Source organism: Myxine glutinosa, chromosome 1, assembly GCF_964187855.1.
Source record: "Myxine glutinosa chromosome 1, kmMyxGlut1.1, whole genome shotgun sequence".
In the NCBI taxonomy this organism is placed as follows: Eukaryota; Metazoa; Chordata; class Myxini; order Myxiniformes; family Myxinidae; genus Myxine; species Myxine glutinosa.
The window spans coordinates 105012921-105039523 of NC_136261.1; the positions used below are offsets into that span (position 1 = coordinate 105012921).

At 44.3% G+C, this 26603-nt stretch overlaps 1 protein-coding gene across 2 annotated transcripts in view; it reads left to right on the forward strand.

The window, feature by feature from the left end:
• Positions 1-3069: 3069 nt before the first annotated feature.
• The window catches only part of LOC137427208 (cyclin-I-like), a 28622-nt gene continuing 5088 nt past the window's right edge, over positions 3070-26603 (forward strand). The window contains exons 1-8 of one of the 2 annotated variants that reach the window (XM_078775604.1): positions 3070-3337; positions 3655-3775; positions 11858-12002; positions 13113-13247; positions 14914-14988; positions 18255-18395; positions 20456-20692; positions 22402-22550. In XM_078775604.1, the coding sequence (XP_078631730.1) occupies positions 11898-12002; positions 13113-13247; positions 14914-14988; positions 18255-18395; positions 20456-20692; positions 22402-22550 (842 nt within the window). In that variant the 5' untranslated portion in view covers positions 3070-3337; positions 3655-3775; positions 11858-11897. The remainder of the gene's footprint in view (positions 3338-3654; positions 3776-11857; positions 12003-13112; positions 13248-14913; positions 14989-18254; positions 18396-20455; positions 20693-22401; positions 22551-26603) is intronic. The other variant, XM_068116485.2, reaches the window with a different exon arrangement.

Sequence of the window (26603 nt, forward strand, 5' to 3'; positions counted from 1 at the left end):
CCTGTGGCATGAGTTGGCCAACGCTTTATAATCGGGTTAGTCTTTTGTTAACGGCCTGAGTCGTGGCTCGCTTCGCTCGGCGTGTCCATTACAGTCGCGGCTTGGGCGGGGTTCATTTCCTCGCTTACCGGAAGGCGCTGGTACTTAGGTCATAGGAATAATTGGCCTACTACCCTATTCAGCACTGACCGGAAGTGGCGAGATAGTTCCAGGACTCGGACGGCCAGCTTAAAAGACGAGGGGATTAAACCCCCCTCGGTAAGGGGAGGGCCGAAACCGAGATCCGTAACAATATATATATATATATATATATATATATATATATATATATATATATATATATATATATATATACAGACTTGGCATTTAATATGGAATTATTATTTTTTCTTGACGGGTTTACTTTCTGAACTCGGTATATCAATCTGGTGAGTTTCTTTTATGCTTCGGTGATTTCTTTGTTTAAAGAACCATGTCACTGATTGTCTGTTGCAGGAAGAAGTCAATAACAGGATTATATCACAGGTGGCGTGACAAAATGTACGGACAGGTACATTTGACGATTGGCTTCACAATCGGGTATATAAGGGTTGTTGCGTTCTGTATTAGTGGAAAACAACTGCTGCACGTCTACAAAAGTTATTGCCGCTTCCCCTGGAGATAGCAGTCAACTCCACAATGCTGTTTGTCATTTAGTGGTGGCTTTACGAAATTCCGGCATGAAACAGCGTGCTATTGCTTGGCAGTATGGCATCACTCAATGTCAGGTGTCAAAGATCCTGAAACGAAATGCTCAGAGGGGTGTCCCTACTCCAATACCGAGGCCAGGACGTCCCCGCAGAACCACAAGGAGGGATGATCGCCAGCTGCACCGGTTAGTCCGCAATGGCCGTACCAAGTCAGCTAATCGGCTTAGGGCTGAGTGGCAGCAACTGACAAATTTGCCTGTATCCAGAAGGCTAGTCAACCAACGACTGGTTCAAGCAGGCTATCGTGCCAGGCGTCCCCTGAGAAAGCCATGTCTGACCAGACAACACCGCCAGCGCCGATTGCAGTGGGCCAGAGTGCACCGTCAATGGCAGCCAGGACACTGGAATCATGTGATCTTCAGTGACGAGTCTAGATTTCTGGTCTAACGTCAAGATGGCCGCGTCCGAGTGCACAGACAAGTGCATGAAGCCCACAACGAAGATGGTATAGTGCCAAGAGTCCAAGCTGGAGGTGGTGGGGTGACCGTTTGGGCTGCTTTTCATGCAGGGGGCAAAACTGACCTGGTTGTTCTGAATGGAAACCTGAACCAGTTCAAGTGCAGGGTCATTCTGGAAGAAACATTGCTTCCATTTGCTCGTGCAGCCTTTTGAGGAAACTTTGTCTTCCAAGATGACAATGCACGGCCTCATCGTGCTCACATGATCCAACACTTTCTTGCTGACCGTGGTGTAGAGCATATGGATTGGCCTGCCATGTCCATGGATATGAATCCGATAGAGAACTTGTGGGCAGAATTAACGCATCAAATTAACAATTTGGACCAGCAGCCTGCCTCTGTGCGTAAATTGCAGCAGACTATTGTCACTGCATGGCAAGCGATTCCTGTCCAAACCTTGGCAAATCTCGTGAACAGCATGCCTCGACGTGTACATGCTCTCCTGAATGCTCGTGGGGGTTACACGAAGTACTGAACTGTAATTTTACTGTCTGTAATCCCAGTCATAATTTAGCTTTTGTTTTTGCTGAAATTTTTTTTGGCTAATGTGCAAAATAAAGAGATACTTCTGGAAATCGTACAGAAGTTTAACACAGTACTGTCCGTGAATTTAGTTCGATATCAGTTTACATCACTTTCAAGGATCAATTTATTTGCTTCGAAATGTCAAATGTGGTTTTTTTTTCTTTTAAAGGTCACATTAACAAAATCTAGAATAATTTCAACATAATTCCAATGAACTTTTGGTTCTAAGTCATCTTGAAAAGTAAGTTCACCCCCACAAAAAAAATATTCCATATTAAATGCCAAGTCTGTATATATATATATATATATATATATATATATATATATATATATATATATATATATATATATATATATATAGATATATATATCATATATATATATATATATCATATATATATATATATATATCATATATATATATATATATATATATCATATATATATATATATATATATCATATATATATATATATATATATCATATATATGCATATAATATATGCTAGCGTGGATCGGCTCGCAACGTTCACGTCACCACACGTTGCTATCGAGACAGGTTTGTTTTACCTGAGGATAATCACACGTGAGTTGCTCCATTGTCATGATTTACACCAAACATTTATTTTTCACAAATGTACAGTATTTGTAATATTCGTGAAATTACATTTTTATAAACAATTTAAGTTGAAGATTTAAGCTGAAAAATAAATATTTATATTTCTAAAAATAAAAAATATTTTCAAAAATTTCAAATAAATGTGTATACCAGAAGTTTGGTCTGGTTCACAAAAGTTTGAGGGCGTAGTTCAGTGACGCGTGGCGTGACGTGACAGACACTGCTCTTTTCAGTATATTGTGGGGGATACCCCATACAGGTGTTCGTAATTCACTGTCACGGGTCTATTGACGGTATGGGCGTGGCGTGCGCTCGGGGATTGGAGCCACGCCCCTGTAAGAGGCTCGGGCGGAAGTGATGGGGGATTTATAAGGAGGAGTTCCGGTCGGGTAGGGAAAAAGTCTTTTGGACATAAAGAAGCCTTGAACAAGTCAAGAAATTTTTAACCTGTCGTTGCTCGCAACTCCTACAATATCATATATACTGTACTTGTAAGAAATTTAGAGTCGCAATATTACGAAATGAATCGTTTTTTCAAATGACATTTTTATTTGCCGAGGAAGAAGTGAAGATGTAACCATGGTTTGGTCACGAGCTCACAGACGGTGATGATCTGTGAACCACAAACATTATTAAAAACAAATCGTGCTTAAACATCTTTTATTGAGAGCGAAAGGTTTGTTTCATCATTTAGTGTTACATCGGATGAATAAAAATCGAATGAATAAGTGAATAAGGAAAGAATGAGGAAATGACCTACAGCTCGCTCATCGACGTCACACGTCGTTCTTCCGCTCCCCGCCATGGCTTGTCTGCATTCCCCTTTTGCTTATTGACCAGCTTTGCTGTTTTATTTCCCCTTGTCCCCCCCCCCCTCCCAAACTCCCCATAACCCATTTTACTTATTATATTTTATCCAAACTTTCCTTCCTTTCATGGACCACGCATCTGTTAACGTCGAGCTTGGCATTGGCTCGCAGAGCCCGGTGAGTCCCAAAGAAACAATCAAAGCCTTCGCTGGAGGGATTCGTTTTATTTGCTGAACATTTGTTTGTCGTACATTGTGCACGTTTTGTTAAGTCGCTTATTTCTTGTTGAGAGTGACAGGTGGTTGGTGAAAATTAGGAAGATAAATATAGACTGTGCTTATATTGTTGGAGACTAGCGAGCCCTGATCGGGAATGTGGAAAATACATCTCCCGAATTGACGCTGTTTGAATTATATGGAAATAGACTTACAGTTGGTTACAAGTACAAGTTGGAGAAAAGGGCGCCGATTACTGCTTGAACTTTTTACTGCCAGAACTTTTCCTGCTGGAACTTTTCTTGCTGGAACTTTTTGCTGCCGGAACTTTTTGCTGCCGGAACACCCCGCTGCCGGAACACCCCGCTGTTTTCCGCTGTTGAACCTTTCACCCGCCTGAGTTCGTACTTGCAAGCACCTTTGATAGCAATTACAGCTGTGAGGCTGGTGGATAGGTCTCCAGCACACCTTGATTGGGCAATATTTGCTCATTCTTCTGTACAAAACTGTTCAAACTCATGTTTTATGGGGACCATTGATGGACAGCTTCAAGTCATGGCACAGATTTTGGATTGGATTTCGGTCAGGGCTTTGACTAGGCCACTCAAGGACATTAAGAAGGAAGAATGACGGTTCCCTTGGTATGCAAGTTTGGGGTCGCTCGGTTTCATGGTTTTGGAGTTATGGAGGAGACGCACTGACACACATTGCCTTTTATTATTAATTATAGAAGAATATTGAACAATCCAACAATGTACTTGAAGTTGTACCTTAATAGGTAATGTAGTACAGCAGATAAGCTCTCATATTTTAACAAATTGTGCATTTTTTGAGAAAAGCATGAAATTTGTAGCATAGTTAGTATATACCATAAGGTTTATTTTCAGATGTGGAGGGAAGTCAGATTTGACCTCTGAGGACAGTGAGAGGTCAAATACAAGATGACCGCCAGTTCCCCAGGGGTAATGTTCAAACGCGCTTAATTGTGGAACCAAAAAACCACCTTTAGAGGCCACGGATGCCCTTCCTGCCGCCAACCCTTTTTGTCGCCTTTTAACGACAAGCAGGGAATTACCAGTGAACTGGTACTCAATTAGCCGACCTCGGAAGGATGACAGGCTGAGTCAACCCCCCTGGCGTTAATTCAACAATCGACCGGGATTCGAACCCAGGATCCTTGGATCCTAAGCTGGCACCCTAGCCGCTAGCCCAACACCAGGCTAATTGTGGAACCAAACGGCATAGAAAAACATTTAACAGCCTCAACAAGACAGAAGAGGGGAAAGGGCACCAGGAAAAGGGTGACTCCTACTGTGATGCCAAAGAACTGGAAGGACTTCCTTCGAGTCGATGAGAACAAAACCGAATTGTTTGCTTTCCTTTCACGCGAAGTTGTTCATCTTCCTCTAGCAGAGGGCAAGGAACTGTATGCAACAGATGGAAGTGGAGTTCTCTGCTCTCCTGCTGAGTCATACTTGGTCCGCCTTGCCCCATGTCGCAAGAGGAGGCCGACACTCGTCTACTTCTGCATGTGGCAGATGCTGTGCAAAAGGGGTGTAAGAAGGTGACCATACGTACCGTTGATACTGATGTGGTGGTACTGCTGTGGCTTCATTCAGCAAGACAGCTCCTGATGAGCTGTGGGTTGCCTTTGGTGTCGGGTTAAGCTTTCGGTACATAGCTGTTCACGAAATGGTTGCCACAATGAATCCAACACAGTGTCTGACTCTCCCAGTCCTTCACGCTTTCACCGGGTGTGACATTGTATCTGTATTTGCTGGCAGAGGAAAGAAGACTGCCTGGGAAACTTGGAAGTCTTTCCCAGAGGTGAATGATGCTTTCAATGAACTCCTATGCATGCCAAGTGAGGTCAGTGAAGGATCAATGTTACTGCTAGACCGATTTGTGGTGCTGATGTACGACCGAACCAGTGAGAGCACGGAAGTGAATGATGCCAGGAAGCAGCTCTTCACACAGAAGTCTAGAGAACATTCCTCCAACCCAGGCAGCACTGAAGCAGCACATCAAGCGCACTTGCTACCAGGCCAACTGTTGGAACCAGGCATTGGTCATGGATCCAGAGATGCCAGAGCCATCTGACTGGGGCTGGATAAAGGAAACAACTGGGTGGCAGCCTCTTTGGACCACTCTCCCTGAAGCATCAAAATCGTGCCATGAATTGATCGACTGTCGCTGCAAGAAAGGATGCACTGGACGCTGCAAGTGTGCCAAAGCTGCACTCAAGTGCACTGCACTGTGCTTCTGTTCTGGAGACTGTTAGATTTTGATCATTACCGATAGGATATTCGTTACTTGATAGTCATAGTGGTGGTAATTTTATAGAACAACAGCATATGTTCCATAAGTTTTTATATTGCTTTGAGAATGTAAAGATAATAATATAGTATTAAAATAGAAAAGCACCATGGGTCTAATCTGTTAATTTTTTTGTATTATTATCCCTATAGTGTCAAAATGGTGGCGAAGTTTCACTAACATTTTACTTTTTTAACGTAATTTGACTTTGACCATGACCTAAATGCATGTTCATGAGTTCTGGCGATCTCAAAAGTATCACCAAATAAATGGGCATCCTCAGTTTAGTTGGAAATGACACCTTAAATGTTTTTCTACACTGTTTGGTTCCAAAATTAAGCGCGTTTGAACATTAGACCCGGTGGACTGGCGGCCATTTTGGATTTGACCTCTCACGGTCCTCAGAGGTCAAATCTGACTTCCCTCCACATCTGAAAATAAACCTTATGGTATGCACTAACTATGTTAAAAATTTCATGCTTTTCTCATAAAATGCACAATTTTTGTGTTTATCTGCTCCACTAATGGAAGTTATTGTACTTGTGTGCATACATGAAACTTTCTCTCACTTTGTGGTGCTTTCCCCAAAAGCAGGTTTAACATTGTAAAAGCAACCCCACGGCAAGGATTATGCCTCAGTTGGTTTGCCTTTGCCTTCGCCTTCCCCTGTAGTACACCAGGCAAGAATTTGGATATTTTTCCGGGTGATGGTGATGACGTGCTGAGTTTTTATGAAAGGCACACATCACAGTGGGAATTTTAAAAAAATGTTCTCCAACTAATGCTAGCAGATTAACACCGAGCTTAGCGCCATTCCGCAGGACGGCACACTTTGCTTCTATGAACCACCAATCTGACATTTTATAAAAAATTAAAAAAAAACCACCTTTAGAGGCCATTTTTCCCCGCAAAGCGGGGGTTGGCCTTTTTCGGGAACCGTGGTTGTTGTTGTTTTTCGGTCCCCTATTTGAAGCAATGTTTTACGGCCGGATGCCCTTCCTGGCGCCAACCCTTTTTGCCGCCTTTAACGACAAACAGGGAATTACCAGTGAACTGGTACTCAATTAGCCGACCTCGGAAGGATGACAGGCTGAGTCAACCCCCCTGGCGTTAATTCAGCGATCGACCGGGATTCGAACCCAGGATCCTAGGATCCTAAGCCGGCACCCTAGCCGCTAGCCCAACACCAGGGTTAACACTGATCCAACACTGATCCGGCACATTTTATAGTTGGATTTAAAATCGGTTACACACCTCAAAGGTAAGTTCGTTATCGTCACACCGTTCTATCAGACGAGTACACGAAACTACAACAGTGTGAACTGAAAAAGTTTTGATGTCATTAATATCGTCAGAAACACAGTCATGGGGATCAGGTTTGCTGTAACCTTTTTGCAAGAAAAACTAGAACGGCACTCAGAAGAGAGCATACCTCCGCCAGGTGAACAGTTTACGTTTTGTATTCCAGAGTAGACCAGAAAATCACAAAACAGAATCACATATCATCAAAATCATCCGTCCACAACTTTTTGAGATATCCTTCTTTGTATCGTTTTTGCCCCTATCTCCCAATGGTGAAGAATCACTTAAAAAATAATACAAGCCGGATCCGGATCCGGATCTTTACCAAAATTGATCATTCTTCCTTGCACACACACAACCTCTCCACCAAGTTTCACCCAACTCCATCTATAACTTTTTGAGATATACTGCTATATTTTGGTTTTAGCCCCATCACTCATTGGTGAAGAATCACTTAAAAATTAAATAATTCTCATATCCGAATCCATATTCAGATCTTCACGAAAATCGAATCTATTTGTCCTTGTCAGACACCCAACCGGCCCACCAAGTTTCGTCCAAATCCGTCCACAACTTTTTGAGATATCCTGCTACGTATAGTTTTTGACCCGAATCTCCCAATGGTGAAGAATCACTTAAAAAATTCTAGTAGCCGGATCCGAATCCGGATCTTCACCAAAATCTAATCATTTCGTCCTCGTCACATACGCTGCCTCTCAGCCAAATTTCGTCCGAATCCGGCCACAACTTTTTGAGATATTTTGTTCACAAACAAACGGACATGCAGACAGACAGACAGACAGACAGGGGTGAAAACATAACCTCCATCCACCTTTGGTGGTGGAGGTAATCACGAAATTGTATGTATTTATAGATATCAAGTGCAATGTAGCAAACCCATTAACCCTGTGAAGGTGGCGGACTCAGCAATTTGTGTGAGAATGATAAGAGCAAAGAATCACAAGAAGAACTGGTTACGGAAAAGATAACCTTGGAAATGTATAATATAGACAATTTAAATTCACTCTGTACAGTGGCGATGCTTCAGGCTTCCTTCATAACTGATATATCTTCATAAAAGATAACCTTCATAACTGATATGCACAGATATATAATTAAATTGAATTCTGCATCCATCACACAAAGCTAACCCAATGCAGTCGCCAGGCTATAAACGATGTATTTGTTTTTGTCAATGAAGGTAATTTATATGAAATACAGATACATGGACGCACCACAAGGGGAAATGAGAGCGACTTCGGCACCAGCGTTTCTTCATGAGAGCAAAGCCTTGGTCTGCTCGATCGGACCTCTTTGCTTTCCGAACTCCTTGTTTAAGCTCATGTACTGTTTCTGGCTCCTCACAAACGCCTCCGATATGCTGGACACCCACTCTCGTGATCCTTTGGCTATTTGTTTTATTAATGTTGCGATCCTCTGGAACCACCTTGGTGTGGGGCCAAACTGGTGGCAGCCAATGGGACAGGCCTTTACTGCTGTTTTTACTTGTGTATCCTCCAGCCAAAATCACTTTTGTGCCTGGCCTACATGATTCCCGGTGAAGTCTATTTCACAGTCACGCTCTGCTCATGTTCCTTTGGGTTGAGCTCGTGTATCTCGTTCTCAAATTCTCCTGCATTGTAGTCTCCAGGCGGTGATGTAAATATTTGTTCTCATGCAGGTTGTGCGGAAAATAGACGTAAGATGGACAGGTCATAAAATTAACAATACTAGGGCATTGCCCGTACTATATCTATATCTAAAATTATATCCCCCCCCTCTATTTACATGAAATGGTTTGGTCCAAAGCGAACGGCTTGCGAGTACGGTGACAATCCCCCCCCTCTATTTACATGCAATGGTTTGGTCCAAAGCGAACGGCTTGCGAGTACGGTGACAATCCCCCCCCTCTATTTACATGAAATGGTTTGGTCCAAAGCGAACGGCTTCCGGAGTTTGGTAAAGAAATCGCCATCGCGTGCACAAACGCGCAGGAAAGCGAATGAATCGCAAATTCGTTTTTATTAGTTTTAAAACATAGTTTAACGCCAACATAGTTTGCAAACGTGAAATAAATGAATACGCTCTCAAATGTGCCATCCGAGGCAGAGTGTGTCCGCCACGTTCGGCACACGCGATAGTTCGCTGCTCTCTGATTGGTTGAATCGTTTTTTGGACATAGCTCGGTAAGTAATTGTCCGATTAATATGAAACCTTGAAAAGGCACATCCTCGGGTCCCCAGCAATATACCTGGCAAGTTAAAAGTATATCGGACCCGTGGTTGTCGAGAAACAGCGGTCACAGACAAACGTACAGACGTACAAACGTACAGAGATTACTGGAATTATAGATAGACTAGGGCATGCCCGTACTATATATAAGCTAGGACGTGCCCGTACGTGGGTGCCCGTTCCTTGCAAAAAAAAAAAAACTGCAAAAAAAAAAAAAACTGCAAAAAAAAAACAATGGTTTGGTCCATTCGCAACGACCACAGAACCCCCCCCCCCTCTATTTACATGAATGGTTTGGTCCATTCGCAAAGCCAAAGCGAACGACCACAGAACCCCCCCCCCCCCCCCTCTATTTACATGAATGGTTTGGTCCATTCGCAACGGCAAAGCGAACGGCGAACGGCTAAATCGCCATAGCTCGGTAAGTACTTGTCCGATTAATTTCAAACCTTGAAAAGGCACATCCTCGGGTCCCCAGCAATATACCTGGCAAGTTTCAAGTATATCGGACCGGTAGTTGTCGAGAAACAGCGGTCACAGACAAACGTACAGACGTACAGACGTACAAACGTACAAACGTACAGAGATTACTGGAATTATAGATAGACTAGGGCATTGCCCGTACTATATCTATATCTAAAATTATATCCCCCCCCTCTATTTACATGAAATGGTTTGGTCCAAAGCGAACGGCTTGCGAGTACGGTGACAATCCCCCCCCTCTATTTACATGAAATGGTTTGGTCCAAAGCGAACGGCTTCCGGAGTTTGGTAAAGAAATCGCCATCGCGTGCACAAACGCGCAGGAAAGCGAATGAATCGCAAATTCGGTTTTATTAGTTTTAAAACATAGTTTAACGCCAACATAGTTTGCAAACGTGAAATAAATGAATACGCTCTCAAATGTGCCATCCGAGGCAGAGTGTGTCCTCCACGTTCGGCACACGCGATCGTTCGCTGCTCTCTGATTGGTTGAATCGTTTTTTGGACATAGCTCGGTAAGTAATTGTCCGATTAATATGAAACCTTGAAAAGGCACATCCTCGGGTCCCCAGCAATATACCTGGCAAGTTAAAAGTATATCGGACCCGTGGTTGTCGAGAAACAGCGGTCACAGACAAACAAACGTACAGACGTACAAACGTACAGAGATTACTGGAATTATAGATAGACTAGGGCATTGCCCGTACGTGGGTGCCCGTTCCTTGCCAAAAAAAAAAAAAAACGCTACCCGTACGCTCTACCCCGCCCGTACGCCCGTAAACAAAAAAAACAACGCTCTTCGCTTCCGCCCTTCGCTCTGACTGAATTGGGAGAAATAATGCGCATAAGAAATCGAATTACGTACCGTAATGGCGGTCAGCTCGTAACGCGCTCAGCTCCGCTCGTCTCACATCGGCCACGCCTACGCAACAAAGCGTTCTGTGATTGGCTGCCGGAAAGCGTGCTGCCGGACAGTCTTCACTGTCCGGAAGTTCGCAAATCGCAGTTAGGATGAATCGTTTTAATTTAATCGCAGTTTGAATTCGTTTTAAAACATAGTTTAACGGCAACATAGTTTTCCAACGTGAAATAAATGAATACGCTGTCAAATGTGCCGTCCGAGGCAGAGTCTGATCGCCACGTTCGGCACACGTGATAGCTCGCTGCTCTCTGATTGGTTGAATCGTTTTTTGGACATAGCTCGGTAAGTAATTGTCCGATTAATATGAAACCTTGAAAAGGCACATCCTCGGGTCCCCAGCAATATACCTGGCAAGTTTCAAGTATATCGGACCCGTGGTTGTCGAGAAACAGCGGTCACAGACACACAGACACACAGACACACAGACACACAGACACACAGACACACAGAGATTACTGGAATTATAGATAGATGAAACGATACGGCAAGCAATTTTAAAGTAAATGAACGTCTTTGTTTAACGCTGCAAAACGGTGCATTTTCCATGATGCTGCACACCAGAGGCAATAACAATACCCAATTGAAGTCTTCTTCTTGTTCTTGCTACAATCATCTTTAAGCAGTAACGATTATTCCTGTGTTATTGTGGGGTTGGCTAGGAGGTTTTTGTTTTTGTTTTTTGGCCCAAGTTTTTCACGAACTGGCTGGCCAGGCCTGATGTTTGACTAAGTAGATAGGGCAGGTATTTGTAATTTGACCATGGTGCTGGCGATAGCTCTCGTACTCTTCGCAAAGGACACCGTAGGTCGTAGGACATTTAACGTCCACCAACTGATCGGCAGTTTCTCGTCGATCCGAGGGATGGCACACACATTGATGAATCACCCTGCTTGTGTAACACAGGGATTGCAGTTTCTAGTTGGGTCGGGATTGGAACCCAGGCTCGACGGCTTAGATGTGTGTGTGGGTACCTCTAGGGCATCCTGCCAGCCCACTCATTTATAGTACATGCCACATGGGAAATGCGTGTAATGAGCAGCACATACAAGAGATTTACTTATTGCTGAAAGTGCGGTGTTCCACCATCCTAGTATGGTTTGTAGCACGCTGTTGTGGAGTGTTTACTGAACTGTGCATACTGCGATGCTCTGCTGCTTTAACCTCCATTCAGGATGTCTGTTTGGACTGTTGTTAACGGAAAAGCTGCCTGTGTGACATTTCTTTCAGGGTGCAGTTTGTGGCCAGGAGGAGGTAGGGGCCTGGTACCATGGCAGGGACGCCATTGGAAGAGTGCAGGTTGGAGTTCCTGCTTCGGGAGGCCCTTTCTAGGGAATCCCGAAATTGGAAGTCCATCCGATACCCTCCCAGTCAGGTGAGAGTATGTTTGGTATGTTTTAGCTACCTCTAGGGTTCTGTTTAGCTAATGTTACTGTTCAAGTGTGTTTAGCTTACGAATGAGGTGGTTTGACATTTTAAAATAAAAAATTCATTTCAACCAGTTCCCTGAGTAACAAATACAATTGAAATGTGAAATGCTATGTTTAATGATGCTGCTATTGTGAATAACGAAGGGTATTTTGGCTTGAGAATTTGCTGCATGTGCATGTAAGCATAATTGTACATCGTAAGGTTTATTCTAAACATTAAAACATCATGATGGCCACTCATAATCAATTTAAGTGGACAATGCCCGAAAAAACAACAACATCTTTTGGGGATATTTTGTTTGAATACTATGTATATTTATAGAACTTGTTTTCGTTTGGAAATGTATTGCATATATTTTAACATCGATTTATCAGTGTACGTAATTTATTAAAACCAAACTCCGTGGCATTGTGGTTAGGGTGTCCGTTCTGAGTCGGGGAAGTGAGTAGTTTGATTCCGACACTGGTCAAATCATACCAGAAACGTTAAAAAAAAGAAGAGTACATGGTGCTTCCTTGTTCGATGCAAACAGCATTTGGAGGATAGGACACGGATAAACCCCACGGGCTGGCATCTCATCCTATGTGGGTGGGACGGGAGGGCTACATCATTCCAGGTTACTGCTGAGACACGAGTGACATCTCAGGATTACGTTGCTGCCACCCAAAGTGCTCCAGGAAGATCCGTTGGTTGTTTTCTGCTGTCTACTGTTTCAAAGAATTGTCGTGTGCGGCGTGTGATTTGTATGGCAGCTCTTCCATTAGCCTTAAACCCTGTTAAAAAATATATTGGATCTCGTAAGAAGTGATTTTGAAACGCATTTTAGTATTGATTTTCTGCTTCTGTCCCTATGCTTTTTTTGTTGAATGATTGGGTGTTGGGTGCTTTTGCTTTTTGCAAATACCTGTTTCTGTTCATTCAGGTGCCTGTCTGTGAGATAAATGATTGGTCAAAACTGGTGCGTTGTGTTAGTGTAGAATTTCAAGTTGTCATGCCATGAACTGAGTATTACTTTTTCCACCTGCATGTTCATCAACATGAGTTATGTGTGCAGAGTGCGGCAGTGTGTCCGGTGTTACGGGATCAAGCCATCAGCTGGCTGTCTCGCCTAGCTGATGAGTTCTCCTTGTGCGCCGAGACCCTGGCACAGGCTATCCATGCTATGGATCGGTTTCTGTCGCTTGTCAAGGTATTTGTATTTCCAGACATATCCACTTTATTTATTTAGTTGTTTTTCCTTTCATTATAAGGTAGAGTCAACCCAAAAAGTGCATCGGGCCATGATAGTGGCTGAGACGTGTATGCAAATTAGTTGAAACTGACGTCAACACAAAGAATGAATCATGACCTTTCTTACAATGTATAATACCTGGGTAACGTATGAAAGCTGGCTTCTAATTGGTGGAGAAAAACTGAGGACAAAAAAGCATTTCTGGGCTACTAACCAGAAAACACCGCACTCTATGGGTTAATGGAAGAGTGGGTTGACTGAGGGTATGAACTGACCATGGGGAAGTGGGGGCAACAGTTTTACACAATAAGCAAGAGACTGAATGAACAGGAGGAAAAGAGGAGAGTATGAAACACAAATAACCTGCCAGTAAAATGGTTTGGTAATGTGGGGCTAATGGGAGTAATAAGGCTTCGTAAGGACGAGGATGACGTGAGGTGGCAGTGCGCCGCCTGTTTGCAGCTATGTGTGGAAGAGTGTGATAAAAGAGCCTCTGGGAAGTGCTTCCACAAACAGAAGAAGCAACAAATAAAAGAGTTGAGGCGTGCAATCAGGCTGGATTTTTGAAGTTTAACCGGGGCGTGTGGGGGTTGGGGGGGGGGGGGTGTAACTGGAAGAACGTTTGGAGGGCTGAGAGAGCAGAGGGATCTAGACCGAAGGACAGACGTTTAAATATAAAACGAGGATATCGCCTGCCGACCTGCCTGCCACGTGAAACAGAGTTTGCTTCGGCCGCATCACAGGAGATTCCAATAATGCTGAGAGCTTTAGATTCCCCAGAACCCGGAAGACGGGATTGTGTTGTATTATTGTATAATTAATTACCTCTGCCACCAAAGATAGACTGAGGTTATCTATTCACCCCTGTATGTTTGTGCATGAGCATGATATCTCAAAACATTGTAGATGGATTCTGATGAAACTATGTGGACAAGTTGGGTGTGTGACGAGGATGAATTGATTAGCTTTTGGTGAAGATCCGGATCTGGATATTAGAACTTTTAAAGTGATTCTTCACCATTGAGAGATGGGGCCAAAACGGTATTTTAAAAAGTTATCAACGGATTCAGACAATACTTGGTGGATGAGTTGGGTAGATGACAAGAACAAGCCGATTACAGTTTCGTTCAGGTCCGAATCCAGATCCGGCCTATTTATAGTGGGATACAACACAACAACAACATGCATTTTAAGGCCATGTTCCCTGCTAGAGCGGGGGTTAGCCTATAGTGGGATATAGATATAGTGGGATATAGTTAGCCTATAGATATAGTGGGATACAAAACCTAAATTGTTCAGCCTGGCGGAGGTATGCGCTCCACCGAGTGTCGTACTAGTTTTTTGTTTTTTTTCTCTCTCTCAAGAATTACTCTAATTTTTTTCTTCACCCTTTTTCCTTGTATCATTATTGAAGTGTAATAACATTTTATATTTCCCTTTTTATGACAGGAGATAATGCCTTGGTGGAGCGAGGAATGCCTGCAATGAGTATCCATTGTTCAGCGATTCAATGAATTGATCTGCTGTTCAATTTTATTCCATCTTTTTTATTTGCAGTAATTAAAATTGTGGTGAATAGGAACAACATCTGGGATAAATTACTTTATCTTTTTGCTCTCGATAGGCTCACCCTCGCTACCTCCGCTGCATCGCCATCACCTGCCTCTTCATCGCTACCAAAACTTTTGAGGAAGACGAGGTATGATAAATTCATCATAAGGTTCGCCTGTTTGGCATTCCTACTCGAGCACTCGAGCACATATTAAATTCCCACATCCGATGTTGATTTGTCGACTGTTTGTAATGAAAGTTACTGTTCTTTGGTGAAAGAACAGTTGAACCCCCTCCCTCTTCCTTAACGGTATGGACCTAAAACATCCGGGGCCTTCGATTAAACCTGACTGATCTCTCCATACAGGTTGCTTCTGACAAACCAGATGTAATCTGCTTAACAGAAACTTTCCTCCTTCAGGATGTCTCTGATTCCTTAATATCTCTTCCTGGTTACTCCCTCATCCGGTATGATAGACCTGAGCCTCGTCCTGGTGGTGGGGTTGCTATCTTTATCAAAAACTCTCTTCCTCACTCTCCTTGCACTGCCCTCTCTCCACCCCACCCCCAGGAGTACCTATGGCTACGGCTTCCTCTCCGCTCCCACCTTTTGTTCATATGTGTTCTGTACCGTCCCCCAAACAGTGATGACTCCATTTACATCTCCCTGTCTGACAACATGGACCAACTTCTATCCACTCATCTCAACTCTCTCTTCCTCATACAGTATGTGGCGACTTCAACTGTCATGCCAGCTGGCTGGGTGTGGGTTCCTCTCTCACCAGCCATGGCATCTCAGCAAAGGACTTCTGCGACTCACTGGGACTGACACAATCTGTCAATTTCCCGACCCGGATCTCAGTCAATGGAGCATCTTCTCTTCTAGACTTGGTTATGACAAACTTCCCTGCAAATGTCTGCTGCTCTTCTTCTGCTCCAATCGGATCATCTGATCATGTCCTTGTTAAAGTGGACATCTCTCTGACCATTCTCAGGGAGCCTGCTCAGCGCCGACGAGTCTGGCATTTCACTCAGGCTGACTGGCACGGTCTTCAAGCAGCCATCAATCATCTAGACTGGTCTCCCATCTCTACTGCCTCTGACATCAATTCTTCCTGGGAATTCTTCCAAAGCAAACTGCTCTCTCTCATGCATAGATTTATCCCATCTCGTCTTCAGTTGTCTTACCCTTCCTCCCGTCCATGGTACACTGAATCTTGTGGTGAGGCAGTTGCCATGAAACAACTTTCCTTCACCTCATGGAAGGCTAATCCAACTGAAGGAAATCTCAGTTCCTTTCACAAAGCTCGGAACAAGTGTGTGTCTACCCTCAGGAGTGCCAGGAAGCACTACCTCTCCACACTCGACTGAACTCTCAAACCTGTCTCCTTCCTCCAAATCTTGGTGGCGTCTGGTCAAATCCGTTTCTGGTGTTTGTTCCCCCTCCATCCCCTCCCTTACCTCAAACGGCTACACAGCTGACTCCACAGGTGAAAAAGCTGAATGCCTCAACTCTGTGTTTGCCGCAAAATCTTGTGTCCCAAACCCATCCCTCTCTGTACCCACACTACCCAGCAGCTCCTGGACTCTGTGTCCTTCTCTCCTGACAAGGTGGAGATGTTTTTGTCAAACCTCGACTGATTCTGCAACTGGACCAGACGGCATCAGCCCACTGGTCCTAAAATCCTGCTCTGCCACTCTTTCTCACCTGCTCTCTGTACTCTTCACCCTCTCTTTTGTTCAAGGTCATCTGCCATCTGTTTGGAAATCAGCAAACATTACTGCTGTACACAAAAAGGGGCAAAAACAGATCCTTGCAATTGTAGACCAATCAGCCTGCTCCCAATATTCCGCAAGGTCATGGAATCAATCATCGCTTCTGACATCAAATACTTCCTCTTCTCCAATGGCTTGATCTCGGATCATCAATTTGGATTCAGACCAGGTCATTCTACTCTGGACATATTGTTTCTGCTGTCTCAACAATGGTTGGAGGTCCTTAATGCCAAATAGGAAATCAGAGCTGTCTCCCTTGACATATCACATTCCTTCGATACGGTCTGGCACCCAGCTCTGCTCTCCAAACTCTCCTCCTATGGTATCCATGGAAATCTCCAAGCATGGCTGGTGGACTTCCTCTCTAGTCGTAGTCAATGTGTGGCCCTGAATGGATTTCTCTCATCTCCCCTTCCTGTTCAGGCTGGAGTTCCCCAAGGCAGTGTTCTGGGCCCTGTGCTTTCTGGATCGGCAGTCTGCAGCCTCCTCACTCTCTGCAGACCTGAACAAAATCAGACTGGTCAAAGAAGTGGAACATGTCTTTCAATCCTGACAAATCTCACACTCTCCCTATGTCTCTCCGAAAAGATCGTCTGGAAAACCCTCCCATCTACTTTCTGAACAATCCTCTCCAAGAAGTTCTGCCACTCAAGCTTTTGGGTCTCACCATCTGCCATGATCTTTCCTGGGAAAACCTCATTTCCAAGCTGGCCTCCAAAGCCAGTCGCTGACTGGGCATCCTCCGTCGTGCGAAGTCCTTCCTTGGCACACCTGAGCTCCTCACCACATACAAGGCTTTCATCCGCAGCTCAATGGAATACTGTTCTCCCCTCTGGGCTGGTGCTCCTTCCTCACACCTAGCTCGTCCTCACGCTGTTGAAACCAAAGCTTTCAGAATCATTGGAATCTCCCGCGATGAAGCTGATTGTGAGGGCCTTTCACTCACTCACCGCAGGCAGGTTTGTGGTCTTTCTGTCTTCTACCGACTCCTCTCTGGCCTTGCCCCCCCCCCCCAGCTCTTTCTGTGCTGTCCCCCAAATATTCCTACAGGTCACACAAGATCTGCCTGCAACCCTCTTATCGTTAAACTGCCAAAATCAAGACTCTCTATTCACCTTCACTCTTTCATTCCTCTTTTCTCCCGCGTCTGGAACAAATTCCCTCACTCTCTTCAATCACACTCCTCCCTCCAGGTCTTTAAAACAGCTGTTCACCACCATCTCTTGTCTTCCCCCATCCAAAACCTTGATCTTTTCTACCCCCGTTAATTCACCCCAGATCCACTTTTTTGAAATTCCGACTTCTCTCCTGGAAGTCCTAGCAATGTCCATGTGTTTTATACCTCTCCCAGCCCCCCCCCCCTACCCCTGCCTCCTTCCCCCAAGGCTTCTCCCTCCCACAGATCTCCCGATGTCCCTGCTCTCAAATGTTGTACTTTGGTGCTTCCTTCTCTCTCCCCATCTTGTCTCCCGCTCCCTTTATCTTGTGTTTTATGTGTCAGTTTGTCTTTTTGTGATTAATGTTAGCTCTTACATGAGCCTCGATCTTGTATACAAAAAAAAAAAGCACCTGTGCAAATTGTAAAGGCCTTTGGAGGTAAGTAGCATGCCAAAATAAATCGGAGCTTTGCGTTACCAGGTGATTCCAGGGCTGAGAGAGTTGGTGAGCAGCAGTGATTGTGGCTTTTCCCACGGTGATGTTGTGCGGATGGAGAGGCTCGTGCTTGGCAAGCTTGACTGGAACCTATTCTACACAACACCCCTGGCCTTCCTCTACCTTGTACGTAAGACATCGTCGCTTGTTGTGGTAAATATATCGGTTAATAGCACAAAGACAGTAACATATTCTGAGACAGTAAGGAATTGTTTTTTTCACATTTCACTCCAATATTATTGGTGGCACCTCAAATTAACACAACTGCTCATTTTAAGGTAATGCACATAATTGCTTTAATTTTGTGTTTGTTTTGAATTCCGGTGAAAAATTACCGGCATGTTTTGAAGCTTGATTGAATGACTAAATATATATTCTGGATTAATTGACTTTAAACTTGAAGAAGTGATCCCTGAAAATTGGACAAATAGAGCACTTTTTGTACCTTTGTTCAAGATGAAGTGGGATCCTTTACTATGTTCATCCTTCAGGGGACTTAAACTGATTAGGCAGGCATTGAATTTTGTGTTATGAATTTGGGTGGAGGAATATCTAGAGCCAGATAGATCTGTATAGGTATGTATTTGACTGTCGCGATAGGGAATCTACCCTGTAATAAGTTCTGTGTTTTTAGGCGGTTTGTCGGGATAAGAGTATACCGGTGAACATACCAGGATGTTCGGGTGTTAAATAGTGTAGGGACTAAGATAAACCCCTGTGTGTCACACCTGGTAATCCTTCCTTTGTCCCTTATGTCAACGCACACCTATAAACACTTAGATAGGTCCTTAGTGCGCAACAGTAATTAAATTCCCTTCCCTTACAAAGACTGTGGAAGACAAACAGAAAGCCAGATCGGGGCACCGCCGATGGGGCCGCAGCCAGCCACACCTCCGGCTGGCCTAGCAACATCGCGTGACACGGACTCTAACCACGCCACAGGGAACGGGTGTCTTTGGTTGGCACGAAAGGCACGAACCTCCAGCCAATCCGGGTGGGAGGCGCGAAGACGCAACTGAGGAGGTTGTTGTTCATTGGAGGGAAGGCGGGAGAAGGTTCGGTGGACGGCGGGAATCTGGAAGGGACTGGTTGGTGGCGCGCCAAGGCTGACGTGACAGGCAAAGTTATAAAAGGGTGCGCGGCACAAGATTTTGTCTCTTTCTCTTCGCTCTGGGCTTCCTCGCTGGTCTCTTGTCTCTGCGCTTCCCTTCTTGGTCTTGAGAGGTCCTGGTGGTCGTTGATTCGCCATCTGCATGGAGCTTGGAGTGGTGCTCGGTGCTTCTGGAGCTTGGAGTGGTGCTCGGTGCTTCTGGAGCTTGGAGTGGTGCTGGGGCCTCGTGTGCGATCGACTCGGAGCTTGGAGCTGGACAGGGCCTCGTGGAATGACAGACAGATAAGGCCGCACCCACAGAACATTTTACAAGTACACGACGAGACATTTCTTTTCGTAACTCATTCCTGTGTGGCGTATTTGAAGTGAGGTGTGTGGGATCCCAATTTAGGATCATCATTTATTTACCGTCGCGTTCCATTGTATCGGGTCCGTAATAAATCTCTATTTTTGTACATTAAATTTGGTGTTTGCTCGAGTTCATTAATACCCCTGCAGGATCGGAGCTACCGTCGGTTCGCTCAAGGTAAGCGCTTTTGCTGCATCTTCCTCTTCCCTTCTTCCTCCCGTGGGTTTATAGCAAAGTCCGTGTTTGATCGTCGCCTCCAGTAAATCCGTTTGGTCCATCCGCGGTCCCTGGTGTTAACCTTGAGGGATTCGCACGACAATATTCTGAGACGGTAAGGAATAGTTTTTTGCACATTTCACTCCAAGATTATTGGTGGCACCTCAAATTAACACAACTGCTCATTTTAAGGTAATGCACATAATTGTTTTAATTTTGTGTTTGTTTTGAATTCCGGTGAAAAATTACCGGCATGTTTTGAAGCTTGATTGAATGACTAAATATATATTCTGAATTAATTGACTTTAAACTTGAAGAAGTGATCCCTGAAAATTGGGCAAATAGAGCACTTTTTGTACCTTTGTTCAAGATGAAGTGGGATCCTTTACTATGTTCATCCTTCAGGGGACATAAACTGATTAGGCAGGTATTGAATTTTTTTTAAAAACTATTTCCACCTTCTTTCACATGAGCAAACATAACATGCTATTTGATTCCCCTTATCTTTAGCTGCATGCCCTTGCAATGGGCCGTCACATGGGATTGCAGAAGCAGCTGGAGGCTCTGCAAGGAGGTGTGGCATGCCACGCTGCTGGTTTGGCAGCAGCGGGCTGTGCCATGCTGCAGAGACATCAGCTGGCAGCATTCCCATCCTCGCACCTTGCACTGGCGCTGCTCAGTCTCGAGCTGGAGTACTTGCTTCCGGACTGGCTGAGCGTTACCATCAGCCTGCAGGGTCTGCTAGGGGTAAGCGTTTCTTGCAATCGTACAAAATAAGGTGTGTGTGTGTGTGTGTGTGTGTGTGTGTGTGTGTGTGTGTGTGTGTGTGTGTGTGTGTGTGTGTGTGTGTGTGTGTGTGTGTACACGTCTGATCATTATAAAATCAACTAGAAAGACACTCTTTGACGTCACAACGTCGACCGATGTGCCTCCGCCCACATTATTACATCATTATAATACTTGTACCAAGTTTGATTTAAATCCATTCACCTATTCTCAAGTTATCACATTTTTACCTGACTTGACTTCTGACCTTTGATCTCTTGACCCCAAAATTTAATCAGTTCATGTTTAAATCATTATACACACCTGTACCAAGTTTTGATTTAAATCCCTTCAGCCCTTTTCAAGTTTTAGACCTATTACAGACTTTGACCTCGTGACCCCAAAATCGAATCAGTTCATCTTTACATCACTATACATACCTGTACCAAGTTTGAATTGGATCACTTCAGCCGTTCTCAAGTAATAGACATATTACAGACTTTGACATTTAACCTCTTGATCCCAAAGTCTAATCGGTTCATCATTACATCATTCTACATAATGGTACCAAATTTGATCAGAGTCCCATCTCTGGTTCACAAGTTATCGCGGTAACAGGATTTTTACCTAACATGACTTCTGACCTTTGACCTTGTGACCCCAAAATCGAATCAGTTCATCTTTACCTCGACTCCTCTCCTCCACCTCGACTCCTCTTGTTTGGGTATTCTATAAGCCTGGTGTTGGCTTAGCGGTTAGGGCGCAGGCTTGGGATCTTAGGATCCTGAGTTTGAATCCCGGCCGATCGCTGAATAAACACCAGGGGGGTTGACTCAGCCTGTCATCCTTCCGAGGTCGGCAAATTGAGCACCAGCTCGCTGGGATGAATGATCCCGGTGTTTACCCCGATTTAGAATAGGTACACCGTATCCCTGCGCATCGTAAGAGGTGACTACGGGTTGGCATCAGGAAGGGTATCCGGCCATAAAAACATTGCCTCAAACAGGGAACCATGATTGTCATGGGGCCCGCAAGGCTAACCCCCGCTCTAGCGGGGGAAAATGGCCTTAAAGCGATCATTCATTCATTTACCTCATTATACATACCTGCACCAAGTTTGACTAAGATCCCTTCAGCCGTTCTCAAGTTATCACGGTAACAAAAACCTATCACAGATGGACGGACGGACAGCTGGACGGACAACCTGAAAACATGCCTCCAGTGACTTCGTCAACGGAGGCATAAAAACGGCTTGGCCAATCTCCACCAAATTTTTAATACGTGCTTGGGATACCCAGGGTCAGGTCATGGGCACAAAACAATTCTCCCTTGAGGGAGATGAGAATGGGGAGACGACTTGCCATTTTCACCTGTACATGGAGAATAGTGCATGTCGTTTAACCACTGACTCCGGCTGAAGGGAGTGGGTATTGGCACCTTTTTTCACTCCCAGAGGGAACGGTGTTACTATTACTCAAAGAAGCTGCGTCCATCCGTCCGTCACACCAAGAAGAAGCAGAATCTAGAGCAGGGAGGGGGTACTGACACCATGTTTCACTCCTGGTGGGAGCGGATATTTTATTCTCATCAAATTTATAATCGGTGTAAAATCGAAAAGGTTAAGCCTCTTGGATGATAGGATTATGTAACATGTTGTATTTGGCAATCTAATTTTTGCTTCTCACTGCTAGGTTTCCAGCCAGCAATTGGTTCATTGCCGAGAGGCCATCTCCCTACATTTGGCCCCTACGGGGACCACCTGGGCTGCCTCGCACCTCGTTCCCACCACTCTGTACATCTATCGTCCACCGCTTTGTGCTTTGCAACCATCTGAGTATATGTAAGTAAAGAAGTCGAAAAAGGCAGAAATAAAGGACATACATGCAAGAAATTATTTTCCTATTTTATTATCCAAACTGTGTGGTCAATCATTGTATAAAAGATCCTAATCACAAAACCAAGACTAATATATGGGCTGATGCAATATTTGCAAAGTATTGTATCGCCTTTAAGAAAACAACAAACTATAAACGCCATGGTGTTTCTTGTGTGAAGTCGGTTATAGTTTACGTCCTTCATATTTGTGCCGACTCGGTAGAATAGAAAGTGTAACTGAAATCACGGAAGAAAATGTAATTGCTTCGTTGAGTGAAGAGGGACTTCATACGATACGAGACAAAATGTATAAAACGTGAAACTTATCGGTCAACTGTGGCTCGACTCCTGAAGAGGCATGAGGAAATGGGCAGTATGAAGGGAGAAAGGTTTCTCGAAGTGACAATAATAATAATAATAATTCATTTATTTTGTATAGCGCTTTTCCAGAAGCCCAAAGGCGCTTTGACAGAGTGGCAAACATAATGCATAACAATACATGAAAACAACAATTGCAAAAAGACAAGAATCAATAGGGAAATATTTAAAGCAAAAGGAGGGAGAAGGAGAAGAGATAGTCAGGGGTTAAATGCTGTGGGTTGAATGTTGAATGCAGTGTTGAACAGGTGGGTCTTTAGTGATGTTTTGAATGTGGTGAGTGAGGAGGAGTCTCTGATGGTGTGAGGTAGTGAGTTCCAGAGGGTGGGAGCAGCGATGGAGAAGGTCCTGTCCCCCCAGGATCTGAATTTGGTCCGGATGGAGGGGGTCAGGAGGTTGGTACCAGCAGAGCGGAGGTTGCGGGTGGGAGTGTGTCTGGAGAGGAGGTCAGCCAGGTAGGATGGGGCCAGGTTATGGAGGGCTTTGTATGTCAAGAGGAGGATTTTATACTGGATTCTCTGGGGGATGGGGAGCCAGTGAAGCTTGTAAAGGACGGGGGTGATGTGGTCACGGGTCCGGGAATGGGTGAGTAGACGGGCAGCGGAGTTCTGAATGTATTGGAGTTTATTGGTGATTTTTGAGGGTGAACCATAGAGGAGGCTATTGCAGTAGTCCAGACGGGAGGTGATGAAGGCGTGGATGAGGGTTTCTGCAGCCGTGGAGGAGAGGGATGAGCGGAGACGGGCAATGTTTTTCAGGTGAAAGAAGGCTGACTTTGTGATCTGTTTAGTGTATGAATAAATCACAAAAAGAATAAATCACTCGTAGAGCGACACTCGACAAAAGAGAACAAAGTAGAATGGCACTCAGTGGAGCATCCTTTTTGACCTCAAAAATAATTGGTGGTTGAATTCTGTGACCTGATATGAAAATCCTATTCCAATTTCAAGTCAATTGGATGAAAAGTGAGGATATAAAAAATTTTGGAAAGGTTATTGACCTTTGGCCGATGCTGATCTCAAAAATAGTGTTTGGTTGAATTTAGTTCACTGATATGAAAATCATATTCAAATTTCAAGTCAACTGGATGAAAGTTCAGGATTTTTGAAATTTGAAAACAAAGTGGTTGACCTTTGGCATATTTTGACCTCAAACCTTTTGACCTCAAAAAAAAATAGGATTTTCTCAGACCACGAACTCTACCATTTGGTGAAGTTTCGTGAAGATCGGTTTGAAATTGTGACCTGTAGGCAAGTACAAGTGAGCAGACAGACAAACACACAAACTGGAGTGATCAACATACTTGTCCAATATTTATTTATTTTGCCAAGTAACAAGGGCTCTTACAAAGTTAAGAGGATCGAATGATGAATTTCTTTTATCTCACGGGATTGGGGGGGGTGGGGGGGGCGGTGGGGGGAGGGGTGGGCGGGCGAGAGGAGTAAGAGCAACATCAATTGACATTGGACATATGGACCTCCCTGCCTGTCGGCCTCAGAGAAGCCATTTCTGACCATAAATAATAAGGTGAATAGTATGGATTACGATTGATTTTAAGCTTCCCAACCCATCTGCAATAAAAGGGAAGTGGTCACATTTGCTTGGTGAGGGCGAGTGTTGTCGTGCACCGAGACAGCACCGGTGGCTGTCGTCTGTGGATTGCTCATCCAACGCCATTGTGTAACAAGTCTCGTACCAAACATTGAGAGTGATGTCACGTTCAAGAAATTTCAAACCAATTCAATTTTGATGGTCTCAAAACACATTACCATCAGCTCTCCAGATGATGGATGAACGTTTAATTTATTCGATGGTGGTGACCAAGAATCCACTCCATGCTGGTGTAAAATCATGGATCGAGATCTCTTCAAATGTTCAATAAATCGTCTCTCTCCCTCTGCTTGTATTGCAGAGCTGTTGCAATGGTCCCAATTTGCCTTTTAATCAAACCTAATCATTCATTACGCACACTAGTGAGATACCCGTGCTATGCACGGGTGGGAGGCCGGAAGCAAACAGGCAATGCAGATACGGCGAATGCTAAAGCATGAAACCAATAAATTCCACATTCCTGTAGCACCTTCAGTCGCACGTCAGACATGAACAGCAAGTTCGTGAAGGACTTCCATGAAAAACGGACCCGTTCGCAAACAAACGGGTACGTTCACGTATAGAAACATCGATCGTGGGTCCGTGGCGAATCTGCATATGGCGATCCGCGAAGTTCACGTTCAGAAAGTAGAAACCATCACGGCATGTCGTCATTCACTTGAACTCGATATCTCTTTTTTCATTCCAAACAACATAACTCCAATTAATCACAAAATAAACTTTTAACAACATTGTTAATGTTTCCTTCATTGTAAAAACTACCAAATGAACAGTTAAAAGGATTTTGAGCTGATAGCTGTTACGGCCTTGGCAAGATCGATGGAGACAGCGATCTGTTAGCGTATACACCACCCAAATAACTATGTGGAATTCTCTCATGTAGAGATGAAACGTCGTTTGAACTTTGGCTGAGGTCATTATCTACTTTTAATGATTTTTATATACGAATGATGTTTAGTGATGATTATATTGGTTTTGGGTCGTCCTTTCCGCATATCTCGTGGGATTGTAAGTTGAAGAGACGTCCGTGTTGGCGGGGAGAGGTTTGGAATTCTCTCAAGCAGGGATTCAACCCGTGTCCTTATAAAAGGTCTTTGTCCGAGGTCACAGTTCGATCGGTGCAGCCGTGCAGCCGTTTGTGCGGAACCCGGGAAAACAACATCGTCACAATGAACGTTATGCGAACGCGAATGTTATGCGGGAGTCCAAACCTGGGAATGCTGGAGACCAAAGCTGAAATTGGATAAACTAAATAGCCTATTTTACTCCTGGAGATCCCAGGATTACCCACCCAAAATATCATTGCGATCGGTTCAGCAGTTTTTATGGTACCTTCGAACGGACAGACAGACGGACGGACATTTGGTGAATTGTAGTAAGATTGTACAAACATTATTGCATTGTGATAATGAATGATTGCTTCTGCATTTCTATCACCGTGCCGTTTCTTCAGCAATTTCATGGAAATTATTCCAGCACTTTCCAAATTATGTTCAACACATTTAATATTTATCGAGTGACAGTTCAAGATTACTCACCAATTCACAGTGACATGAAAAATCATTGCACTATTTAAACGTGTGAAAGATGCAATTATTGCTCTAACGGCCACAATTATTCCCACGTTCATATTTTTAGTCCAAGTTTTTCACGAACTGGCTGACAGGCCTGACATTCGACTAAGTCGTTGGGGCAGGAATTTGGAATTTGGCCTTGGTGCTGGCGATAACTCACCTACTCTTCTTGGACACCCTGGGATCTTTGACGTCCACCAACTAATGCAAGCAGATGATACGCCTTGTTTAATGTACATCCGAGGGACGGCACACAAAATGATGAATTTCCCCACCTGTGTAACACTGGGACGGCAGTTTATAGCTGGGTCGGGATTGAAACCCATACCACACAGCTTAGTGGCAAGTATGCGTACCTCTAGGCCATCCTGCCAGCATTTCAGCTAATTGTACACCGCTCCTTTCCTATTCCATCTCGAGAGCGCTGCATGACGCGTGCTGAAAGGGAGTACTCA